General features: G+C 56.0%; 1 protein-coding gene across 2 annotated transcripts in view; it reads left to right on the top strand.

Moving 5' to 3' along the window:
- The first annotated feature begins 1,962 nt into the window (after positions 1-1,962).
- The window catches only part of VASH1 (vasohibin 1), a 20,232-nt gene continuing 10,212 nt past the window's right edge, over positions 1,963-11,982 (top strand). Inside the window, exons 1-4 of one of the 2 annotated variants that reach the window (XM_040641615.1) lie at positions 1,963-2,243; positions 3,646-4,043; positions 9,737-9,825; positions 10,974-11,030. In XM_040641615.1, coding sequence (XP_040497549.1) covers positions 3,741-4,043; positions 9,737-9,825; positions 10,974-11,030 — 449 coding nt within the window. In that variant the 5' untranslated portion in view covers positions 1,963-2,243; positions 3,646-3,740. Of the gene's footprint in view, positions 2,244-2,888; positions 4,044-9,736; positions 9,826-10,973; positions 11,031-11,982 lie in introns of those variants that run through there. The other variant, XM_008699374.2, reaches the window with a different exon arrangement.

Raw genomic sequence — 11,982 nt, 5'->3', positions numbered from 1 at the left:
TCACCATTTTCTCACCTATTTGCATGCTCCTCCCACCTTGCCTGACACCTGTGTCCTCTTCCTTCTATGAATATATCCTAGAAAACTCTCTAGGTTAGACCATGCTGGCCTTGTAAGCAATTCATTTATTCTTTCCCCAGCAACCCACTTAACTGGCAAGTTGCCCAGGGTATGCACTCCCATAGCTTCCTGGACTAAGCTTCTGATAAAGCACTTGACTAGAATCATGTTTCACCATCTCTTCCAATAGTAGACCATAAGCCTTCCAAGGCAAAGCTCACGTGCCTCTTGTTCATCACCGTTATCCCCAGTACCTTGTACAGAGCCAGGCACATACAAGGTGCTCAGGAACTACTTCCTGTTGGAATGTTTGACTAAAGACTCCAAATCCATTTTATTATTTATCATTTCAGGAAGTGTCATTTCACAGAATTAATCATCTAATGCTGTATAACAAAATACCCCAAAACTTACTGGCTTAAAACAACAATGATCGCTTCTTATCTCTCATTTTCTGTGGGAGAGAAATTCAGACAGGGCACAGCGACGTTGGCGTCTCTCTGCTCCATGTCTGCGACCTCGGCTGCAAGACTCAAAAGCTGGTGGTGGACTAATCTCAGCTCACCACTTATCAGATGAGTGATGCTGGTTGTGAGCTGAGAGCCTAGCTGGAGATGTCAGCCACAGCACCTCCTGTCCTCTCTCCATGTGGTGTGGGCTTCCTCACAGCATGGTGGCTAGGTTCAAGGGTGGCTGTCCTGAGAAAGTAAGAAAGAGACAGAAGGAACGTCTCCTTTTTATGACTTCAGCTTATGAGCTATATAGCATCACCTCTGCCATGTTCTTTCGTTAGAAGCCAGTCGCTAGTCCAGCCCAACTGGAGGGGAGGGGAATGAGCCAACATTTTTTGAAAAGAGAAGTGGTAAAGAACTTGCAAACATGTTTAAACTACCACAACCACTTAGCTGGCCCAAGAGGCAAAGTGCAGGGTGGAAAGGTAAGTGTCTGAAGAAGTAAGGCTTCCGTTCAAATTATTGGTTGTGTGAGCTTGGAGGAATCACTCTCTGAGACTCAATTTCCCCATCTGTACAATGAGTAGGTTGCAGTTGTTGGTGCCTGGTGGTTTTCATGCTCGGAGTCTTCTTGCCTCAGTGAGCCTAAGAGGATCTCCTCTTAACTGGCTTTCTTTAAGTCCCATGCCCCTTCCCATCACTCATCACGCTTGGTTTCTGACCCTGGAAGCAGCAAGAGGTAGTTACTGGAGCTCAGGGGACCTAGGAAGTTCAGACACCAGGGATAACTTTAGGGAACAGATGAGGAACCACTGAGCACCTCCGGCTTCTCCAAGGCCTTCTCTGTCCCAGCCCAGGTGTAGACACCTCAGCTTGTCAGAGAGGGGGTGTGAGAAATGCAGCAGTTACAGGCAGCCCAGAGCCCAGGAATCTGCTTTACCCCCACAACACTGTCATTCATACTAACTCCTGTGGAAGAAAGGAGAGAAGTCTAAAAGCGCCCAGGGCTATCCGTCTCCTCCTTTTGGAAAGTTCTTTCCCTCTGCTCCCTGTTCGCGCCTTTTCCGCGTTATGCTCTGTGGAGGGGAAGAAAAAGTTGCCTTGGGTCTCTGCAGTCCTGGGCCCACGCACAGCACACCTGGGCTGTACTTTCCCCTTCTTCTGAGCCGCCTGGACCCTGCAGGACCGTCGCCTCACACTCCCACGGGTCGCGCGGTCCCCAAACCCTGGGGCGCAGCAGCCCCTCTGCCCGGGGCGCGGGGGCGCCCACCGCCAGGTCCAGGGAAGCCAACTAGGGGCTAACCCCGCGCCTCCTCCTCCTACTGGAGCAGGTCTCGGGGTGGAACTGGGTAGCTTTTAACCCTATCGCTTCCAGAAGTCGTGACCCTAACCCCCAGATTTCCTCCTTTAAGGAGCCCGCAAGCCAGGAGGACTCTGCGCTCACCCGGTGTGACGAGCTCGGCTGACAGATGGGGAAACCGAGGCCCACTGAGGGAAGCGAGGTGTAGGATGTCCCGCAGGAAATTAGACTCTGACTCCTGTCTAGAACCGGTCCTCCAGGCCGGAGCTCTCGCTTCTACCCCCTGAGGGCCCCTGCGAGGTGCTTCCTTTAGGAAATTCCCGACCACGGGCCTCCCGAGCCCGGAATCTCCGTGCAGTTTGCGCTCCGAGCAGCACGCTGTGAACTTCCTCCGCGGCTCCGCGCCGGCTTCGCTGCGCGCTGAGAAAGAGGTGAGAGCGGAGCGGACGACCCCCTGCCTCCTAGAGATAACTTGGGGCACAGGGCTGGCCGCGGGAGGCGGAGGACCCGGCGGGAACGCGCTGGCCCTTTAAGGGGGGGACGGAGCGCATGCGCGGCGCGGGCCGGAGTCGAGCCCGGTGGGCGGCGGGCTGGCAGGGGACGCTCGCGGCCGCCGGCAGCTGGGCCCTGGGGCGGCGAGGGCGGTCGGCGGCGGCCGGAGCCTTGAGGAGAAGCCGCGCGGCGACCTGTGCGTGGACCCCGTGCTCGGGCGGCTGTTCTCCCCGGACTAGCGTAGCGCGCTCGCCGAGGCTTTGTCACTCGCCTGCAGCTCCGTCCTCGGGCTGTGGCTGCGCGAGCCTCGAGCCCTCCCCGTCCGGCGGTCCTTCCTCCTCCTCCTCAGCCGGGGCAGCGGGAGCGCGAGCGGACCGCCGCGGAGCATCCTTCGCCCGGCCTGGCCGCGCCACCGCCCATGCCGCAGCCACTCCGAGGCTGCGACCGCGCGGCCGGAGCCCGCCGCTCGGTGACCTCAGCCTGGCCCCCGCGCGGCGCCCGAGTCGGCCCCGCTGAGCCCCGGGCCCGGCAGCGGGACCCGCGCCCCGCGATGGCTCGGCTGGCGCTGCGCGGCGCCGGGTGCCCGCTCTCCGCCCGCTGAGACGCGCCCGGCTGGGGACCGGCCTGGCCTTGGCGCTCCCCCCCGCGCCCTTCCCCCTTCTGGGAGCTGCGCTGCTGTTTCCCGGGGGCGAGGGGACGGGGGCCGAGACAAAGCCCACTTTGTGCGGGGAGTTGGCCGCGGGCGTGGAATGAGCGCGTCGGCGCGCGCCCCCTCCCCGCGCCCTGCCAGCTGCGAGTCTTGGCTCCCGGGCTCGTCGCGTTGAAGAAATCGCGCCCCCTCGCCACCCTCCGGTCCGGGGGTCCCGGCTCCGAGCTGATGCGGCCGGGAGTCGCCTCGGTACCCCCCGGAGCGCACGGTGCCGTGAGCGTGCGGTATTTTGGAGAGGAATTTGTTCTCTCCAAAACTAGGACTTGGGGCGCCGGGTCGGCCGGGGCATCGGTGCCTTGACCCTCTGTGGCCGCCGGTCGGAGCTGTCTGGCCTCAGTTTCCCTCCGACTTTTCTCCTCTCCGCAAGCCCAGACTGCTGCCGTCATTGTTCTCACTGTCAAATGAGGGAGCTTTGTGAAGGCTGCCAATTTGGGGTGTGTTCTCTTTATCCCGTTTCACAAAAAGAACAAAGCCTCTAAGGCTGACCCCGGACAACCATCTCTCTACCCCATACTTCACGTTGAGGCACTGATTTTTTTTTTTCTTATCGAGTATTATTTTATTGTACAGGAGCCACGCCCTGGTTTCTTAAAGGCGCCTCTACTCTGTTTGGCCATGTGTTATCTTTGCAGCTGGTGTGTGGGAGGTCTCCTGTGAGCCGCCTATTTTTTCCTGCCTCCTGATATATACTCCCACCCCACCCCCACCCCCTGTCAAGGATTCGGGGATGCCAGGGGGGAAGAAGGTGGCCGGGGGTGGCAGCAGCGGTGCTGCCCCCACTGCCGCTGCCGCCCCCTCTGGTGTCAGACGTCTGGAGACCAGCGAAGGGGCCTCAGCCCAGAGAGATGATGAGCCAGAAGAGGAAGGGGAAGAGGACCTGCGAGATGGAGGCATCCCCTTCTTTGTCAACCGGGGTGGGCTGCCTGTGGACGAAGCCACCTGGGAAAGGATGTGGAAGCACGTGGCCAAGATCCACCCAGAGGGAGAGAAGGTGGCCCAGCGGATCCGTGGGGCCACAGACCTGCCCAAGGTGAGGGGTGTGTATGTGTGTGGGTTGGAGGGAGCAGTGGTGGTATCCAGGGTTTTAGTGATGTTGGGGCTGGGAGAACAAAACCACACTTTCCTTGGTGGGGTAGGGGACCACTGGCATGGTAAGACTTTAAAAATACAGACAGGTGGTACCCATCCAGAAGAATTTTCTCTCAGCTGCTACTGAGATTCTGTGAGGCCCACATGCCCTGTTTCCAGTAAGCGCTTCCCCATCTCTTTTTATTTTTTTAAGTTTATTTATTTAAATAATCTCTACACCCCAGTGGGGCTTGAACTCCTGACCCAGAGATCAAGAGTCACGTACTCTTCTGACCGAGCCAGCCAGGCGCCCCGTCTTCCATCTCTTTAAATACCCATGTTTTGTGGGCAGGGCAGCGGACGAACGGACGAGTACACCAGTGTGGCTTACATCTTATTTGCTAAGCCACTGAACTGTGAGCTGAGAGGTAATGGAGGACTAAGGAGGATACAGGGCTTCAGATGTTGAGAAAATATTTTCATGCCTCATCCCACTGAGGTCTCCGACAGCCTCGCAGAACAAGGGAGGTTGGGGGTCCCATTTTACAGATGGAAACTCAGGAACTCAGGGCCCCACAGCTAGTAAGTGGCCATAGAGCCAGGACTCAACCGCAGGTCTGCGGGTGCCATGTTCTCTACTCTGCTGGATGAGAGGGCAGTCAGAAAAGGGCCGTGGAGAGAAGTACAGGTAAATCATCTTTCCCTGTGGGGCTGGCTCCGTGATGGCTGTCCTTCAGTTGCGTCCCCCATGAAGGCAAGGCTGAGGCTGTGTCTCATTCATCTTTGTCTTTCCAGGGCTTTCTGTGCGCCTGGCACAGGACAGACACTGGCATGTGTTTGCTGAATGAAAGAGTGCTTGAGGTTTTCACATGCACAATTTTTGGGTTTTTTATCATTATGGTTGAGACTAAGGAAACACTCTCCCCAATGCAGAAATGCCCAAAGGAAACCACTTGGGGCAAAGGTCAGAGCCCAGTGCTTAGTTGTGCCTGCTCAGGTGAGAAGGGCTCCAGGGACAGTGGCCCTTAATGAGGAGTGGAGATGACCTGTTTTGTTTCATTTTTACCAAGTGATTGGTAGGGACATCAGAAACTGTCTTCCAGGAAAAGGGAATTCAGAGGTTGAAGGTGGAGCAAAGGCCTAGTATTTCCAGGGGAAATAAGATGTGGATTGATTTTGCATGGCGACATAATTGCCCTATGTAGAAACTTGGAATTTATGAAGCTCATCCCCTATGACTGGACATTGTTTCTAATATTTAATTCTTAAGATGAACACTGTGGCGAACGTTCTAAAACATACACTTGGGGGTCCATCTCCGATTATTTCCTTGGCGTAAATTCCTAGAAAGGGAGCATTGTGTCAAAGGATACAGATGTTGGTTTTGATCGCCTGCCTCTCTGTGTGAACTCAAGCAGGCCCTCGACCTACTTGAGCCAGTTTTCTCGCCTGTGCGATGGAGTGGCTTGTGGGGAAAATTCCGTGAGAGACAGTGTGGCAAAGCGTCTAACACACAGTAAAGTGCCAAGCCGCTAGTTGTTTTTGGATGTTTGTTACCCCTCTTCACATCGTCCCCCAGGAGGGGAGGCTAGATTTCACACGGTGTCGGCACCAGGAGGGCACAGCCACACGCTTCTCCCATGGCAGCAAGTCAGGGCTTAGCAGACAGCTCTCCAGCCGCCTTGCTTACGTCTAAATCGTCTAAATTGGGCTGTGGGAGAGTGTGAACGGTTCCCTGCCAGACCGCTACCGCTGCCGAGGACTAAAACGAATCTGAAATTCATTGGCGACTGGTCTGTAATCTCATCTTCTCATCCTCAACCTTCACATCTAAGGACCCCCGCGAAGAAATGAAGCTCTTGTCTGAGTGTGGAGGGGATGTCATGACTGACAGTCTGGTGGAGTGGAAGGGGTTTTGTGAACAGACTGTAAAAATTCCAAACTCGCCCTCCTTAAACCACGGGACAAAGGTCACAGACAGGGCACCTTCACTTCTGTATGAGGCTCCTCTTGGACCTTAGGATAGAAAGGAGCCCCAGAGTCTGGGAGGCACCAGGGGTGGGATCCCAGAGTGCCAACAGCAGAGACGACCGACCCCTGGGCGGGCCCCTCCCCGAGTGGCCGTGCCCTTGGAGGTGGCATAGAGGCATTCTCTGCAGGGGTCACATCATGGCGGGCCCAAGAGCTGTTTTGCTGGGATGGCATACTGTTTTAAAAGATCACTGGAGCCAAAATGTAAAATTGGGAGATTTCACATTAAGATCCAGATTTTGGGCATCTTTTCAGAAAATGAGAAGATCCGGAACAGAGAATCTGTGATCCCACATAGCAGCTGGCAACTGGAGCTGAGGACTCGTTCTCTCTCCCCCAACTGGCCACAGTCCCCACCACGCCTTCCCCACCTGTCTTCCTGCTTTGTGCTACCTGCCCGGCCCCTGCCCGTGGCTCAGCCTGGGAGCCCCGTAGTGTAGTGTGCTAAAAAGAGCTCGGCAGAAAAATCCAACATATTCAAATCCTGATTGTCTCGTAACTGCTTTTGGGTGAGGAAGCCCTGCCACCTCCTTGTGCCTCAGTGTCCTCAGCTGTAAAATGGGGTAGTAGGAATACCAGTGCCATGAGGGATTTGGGGAGGAATTGATGAAGTTGAGCATGTGAACCAGGTGAGCATGTAACATGTGCCCAGCAAATGGAGCAAGTCCTGAGGGTGCATCGGTCACTCCCCAGGTCCCCCGGGGGAACATCCTTTAGAGCATGATACAGTTCATTGAAGGGCACCCCGTTTCGAGGAGGATCTCAGGTCCAGAAACAGTTCGTGTTCTTTCCTAAGAATCTCTCCTTGATGTTCCAAGCTGCCACCACCTTTAAAAGCTCAGGGGCCGCTCCTCCCAGACTCCGCGGCTGAAGGGCTTCTGACTGTGGCTCTGGCCCCAGAGGTCTTGCAGAATGGGAATTTGGACATCTCCTCCAAAAGGTAACACTGCCGGCATCAGAACGTGCTGACCAGTCGCTTTGGCCCACGCCATAGTAACGCTGAGCAGGAATCAAACCTTTGCCCTGTGCCGGTCCCTGCTCTAAGGCCTCGACGTGTAGCATCTCCATTATTCTACGAGGTTGGTTCTGTTATGCTGCCCATTTCACAAATGAGGCGTCTGAGGCACGGAGAGACGTTCAGGAACTTGATATCAGACAGTACACGGCAGAGCTGGGATTTGGGTCGTTCTGGTCTGGTTCTGACCGGCTCTATCAACCTTCAGACCATCCTGCCTTTTGCCCACACCTTCATCCGGCTGTTCCACCTCCCCGAAAAGCCTCCTTGTGCTGGTTGACGTGGACTCCACCAGGGAGAACGTCTTAATAGAGTTCAGGACTTTAGGGGTCGCGGAGCTGGGGTAACCCTTGGTAACGGAGTAGGCGTTGTCCCTGAAGAGATCTTGGTCGTGGATACCACTCACTGCCCCGTCCCCCACTTAACTACCCCTTGACATTTCCTGGCTCCTGGTTTGTAGCTGGGGGTCAGGGGGCTAAATCCAGGCTACCAGTCCTCAAGTGGGCCTGGCCATTTGGACGTACAGAATCCTGCATATTTGTTTTTGAGCGAATGAGTTTGTATGCAAACGTTCAGAAGGACAGCGTCCTCACTGTCTTCATTGGTTAACACACGTAATGCGACTCGTATAGCTGGCCAGACGGCTCCTTCCAGCTAAGCCTCGGTGGTGGGTGGGGGCCTTTGAGGCCCCGCTTGTGAATCCCACATCTTTTTGGCCTCTCTTGTAGTCATTTCCTTCTTCCAGAGTAACCAGTCCCTAGATTCTCTATTTGGATGGCAGGCGATGCCCTGACCCAAGGCTGGCTCTGGTAAGCATCGGTGAAGGACCATCTGACTGGAGCTCCCTCCTTATTTGGAGTGTCTCAAGGGAGGGCATATTTTCAGTCTCTAGCCAAAGCTCCTGGAAGTCCCCGGATGGCCTCACTCGAGAAGGGGACAACCCCCATGCCTCTGAGGGACCTTCCACCTGAGGAGGTCAGGTGCCGTGCTGTTCACAGTATATCATGAAGGAATTTTTCCAGTTCCTCTCCCACCTCCCCCCACCCCATATCCTGACATGGGGAAGGCAAGGCCAGGCCCTCAGAGAGTTCTGGAGCTCGTCTGGCACACAGTGGTCAGGCAGGAAGTGAGAGAGTGCCCCCACCCCCCCCCCCAATCCTGGGACTTTTATCCCCCTGGTGACTGTAAGTGGCTGCGTCAGTTTAGGCAGCAGTGTGATGTGAAAGGGGAAATAGCTTCCTCCAGAGAGAGGTGTCAGCTGCTCGGGACTGCCCAGACAGGAAGGAGGGGACCAGCAAGGAAGAGACAGGAAGTTCAGGCCGAGCTGTTGCTCCAGACTCGCCCAACCAGGCCTTCCCTCCTGCATCTTCACCCCTTAGCATGGGTAAGGGTCTGTCAGAGCCTGTCCTTTGTCCCCTTGTCAGCAGTGGCACCCCACACATGAGTGTACAGTGATCACTGGTGTGTCACCTCTCTCCACATTAGAGCCCCAGTCATGGCAGCCCTGTAATTTAAAAGGCTGTGCCCTGTGGGCTCAGCATCTCACGACAGGGAGAACCTCTCCCACCCCAGCCCTACCCCAAGTTCACACAGACAGGGCTCCTGCTCTGCCCTTTCACTCACACATACCCCTATCCGTGCACACTGAGACTCTCCACAGCCCCAGCCTGCTGGGTGGGCTTCAAGTGGGCTGGGTGGGTGGGGGTAGAGGGAGAGAGGAAGAGGGGAGACCTCTCTGTGAGGAGCCTGAGGCCACCTCCCAGAAAGATGTCCTGGTGGCTGAGGGGGAGCCCAGACAGGTGGGCCTTGTTCCAGGAAGTCCGATTCTTCTACCTGAAGAAGTCAGTTCTGTAGCCCTGGAGAACCTCAGCTGGTGCTCCTCCTGGCCACCTCAGCCTCACGGACGTGTTGCAGCCAAACTGCTAGAATTCACGACTCCTGGCCTGGGAAGGGGGCTCCTGTGCCGCCATGAAACCCCTCCAAAGCAGCTAGGCCATGGCAAGTAGATCCCCAAGACCTGTCCCAAAACCTGTTCCTCCAGCCAGGGACCACTGAGCTATTCCTCAGCAGTTCGGGCTGCAGCTGGAAGGCCTGTGCCTTCCAACGCACTGTGATACCGGGGTGCATTCACCCTCACAGAAGGGGCACTCCCCCAGCCCAGGCAGGGCCCTGGGGGGAAGGGGACACCAGGTGGATCCATTTTGATCCAACACTTGAACCAGAGCAAACCCCAGATGCAAATGAACTCAGCCCCAGTATTTGACATTCTTGTTAAGCCTGGAAGTTAATGAATATTTAAGATTCAAAACAGCTGGTGAGCCAACCTGTGTTTTTCTAAAATTATGGAAGAAGTGTAAAATTGAAACATCAACGTAAGCTCCAAATTAGGAATGCTGTCAAGCACAAGGAGGGAGAGAAATGGCCTTGATGGGGGGCTTGACTAGAATCTCTGGAAGGAGTTGCTAAGGACAGAGGGTCAGGACAGGAGGGAAGGGGGGGGGCCTTCTCCAGGCGGCAGCTTCTCTGGAGGCGAATCCTGGGTGTTGGGTGGGCTGGAAGCTCCAGGGTGAGCCTCCCTCGTGTGACCAGAGCTCTTTCTCCGCCCCTAGATTCCCATACCGAGTGTGCCTACGTTCCAGCCGTCTACGCCTGTCCCTGAGCGCCTGGAAGCCGTGCAGCGCTACATCAGGGAGCTGCAGTATCCTCCCGGGTTCACGGTCACGGCCACCGTCTGGCTGGCGTGCTGGTCCGAAGAGCAGGGTGGGGCTTGTCCTCAGACAGGGCTGGAGAGGCATCAGCAGAGCGGCCCAATTCCGCAACGCCCAAGAGTGCCGTTCCCAGCACATCTCTGTGGCCGTCGAGTATGCTGGCACGGCCTGGCCGTGGGAGGGTTTTATCGGATGAGTGCCAGACCCACTCGGGCCTCTCCACCATCCACGTCTTCGTCCTCGTCCTCTGTGTGACAGGGTAGAGGTCTCCTGACAGCCCGCTGGTGAGATTGTCAAGCCTAGGTCCCCCAGCACAGACCTCCTCCTCTGTTGTCCATCCAAACCCGGCAGAAGGAGAGAGGGGAAGCCCCCTTGGGGCTGCTTAACAGCTGGTTTGAAAGGGCTGGGGGAGTCAGATGGAGGAGAAAAAGGATTTTACGCTCCAAGAGGTAACCTCTACATCTTGGAACGTTCATCTAGTTCTTTGCCTTTTTCTTCCCTTGTAGGAGGCCTACTGCCTAGCATGGAAAGACCTGACCCGCTGAGCCCAGTTCCCCAGTATCCCTGTTCTGGGCCTCTCCACCCCTTGTGCCTGCCTAGAGCTGTGTGTCCTGAGTCCTCTCCCTAGGCCCTTCCAGCTGCAGATGTGACAGAGATGGAAGGACCAGGCATGGGGCCTGAGCAGGAGAAAAGACAAACTCATTACTGGAAATCAGGTCCAGCCCTTCCAGTGTCCCAGTGGGGAAGTTGTGGCCCGAACTGGGGAAGGCGGTTGGCTCAGGAGCAGCACCGGGCAGTTTAGCTGCACCGGACCCCCACTCCAGCCTCCTGTCCAAGCACGTTGCTTCTCGGCTGGTTGGAAGACAGCGTGCTGCAAGGAGCTGTCCACTCTGTCCGTCACTTCCAGCCCTGGCTGGCCTGGCTGTCCCCTCCATAGCTCACAGCCATGGAGGGGAGAGCTGTGCTGGCCTGTCCTTTCCAATGTTCCAGTCTTGAGTGCTTTGTGGCAGCACTTCGTGGGGTTCTTACCCAGTCTGCACCCTGGGAGTGCTGAGCCCTGGGGTCTGGGGGATGGGTGGGGGCAGAGGCATGCAGCTCTTTCAGACCCAGCTAGGAAGCCCTTAACTGGCACCCGCAGGTACAATCACACAGGGACACAGTTCTTTGAAATTAAGAAGAGCAGACCTCTGACGGGGTAAGTTTGGGGAGCACCCTGTCTCTCCACACCCAGGCTAACAGAGCCCCCAGCCACGTTGGAGCGCCTGGGGAGAGGCAGGCAGGGACACTTCCCAGGGGAGCCAGCCAGTGGGGGCAAGTACCACCGAGGGGCTCTAAGGTTGTCCTAAAGGGGACCTCTTGCCCAAGATGAATATCCAGGGCTCCCTTGATGAAAAGGAAACCCCAACATCCATGCTAAGCTGGAACAGTGATGGGCAGCCCCCCAACCTGCCTTGATGATGACTTAGGGTGTCCCAGGCAGATGTCTAGCCTCATATTTCTCTCTCTCTCTCTCTCTGAATAAGAGATGAGCCTAGCAGGAGAGAGCCAGGCTTCCCATTCTCTCTTTTCCCTGCAACTTCCCGAGTACTCCCCCCCACCCCAGGACCTGTCTGCTGCCCCGTTTGCCTTATTGAATGCTCTTCTAGTCATTTAGTACAAGGCCCAGTGTGTGAGAAACAGGGACCCCACAGGAGAGCACACTGCATCTCTCACTTCCCATTCCACCAGCCCTGTAGGCCCCTGGCTGGTTTCACCCCAAAGGCAGAGGAAGCTGTGAGTGCCACTGCTGGGTCTGGGGCCTTAGCCCAAAGTTTAGAACCTTGTGTTTTAAAAATTAATGTGAATTTTACACCCTTCTCCACACATAATCTGTCCATGTTTGTTTTCTTATGAAAAATACTTTAATGGTTTGTTTGCTAAATTACTTAATTACCCCTTCTCCAAAGCCCTGGGTAGAATCCAGCCTCTCTAGGCAGGAAGATTTGAATGTTCCTAGGGCTGGAAGCAGCATCCGATGAGGAGGAAGGAACCAGGCCTCGGGGATAGGCTGTCTCAAAGTGGCCTGAACTGCAAGTTCAGGAACAGGCTGGGTTGTCGCTGGGCAGCCAACTGCCTGAGATCCTGTTTGTCTAGGCCCCGGGCAGCAG

This window comes from Ursus maritimus, unplaced genomic scaffold (assembly GCF_017311325.1).
Source record: "Ursus maritimus isolate PB19 unplaced genomic scaffold, ASM1731132v1 scaffold_25, whole genome shotgun sequence".
NCBI lineage: Eukaryota > Metazoa > Chordata > Mammalia > Carnivora > Ursidae > Ursus > Ursus maritimus.
The sequence above is the reverse complement of the archived record's forward strand: the minus strand, read 5'-3'. Positions and strand labels throughout refer to the sequence as shown.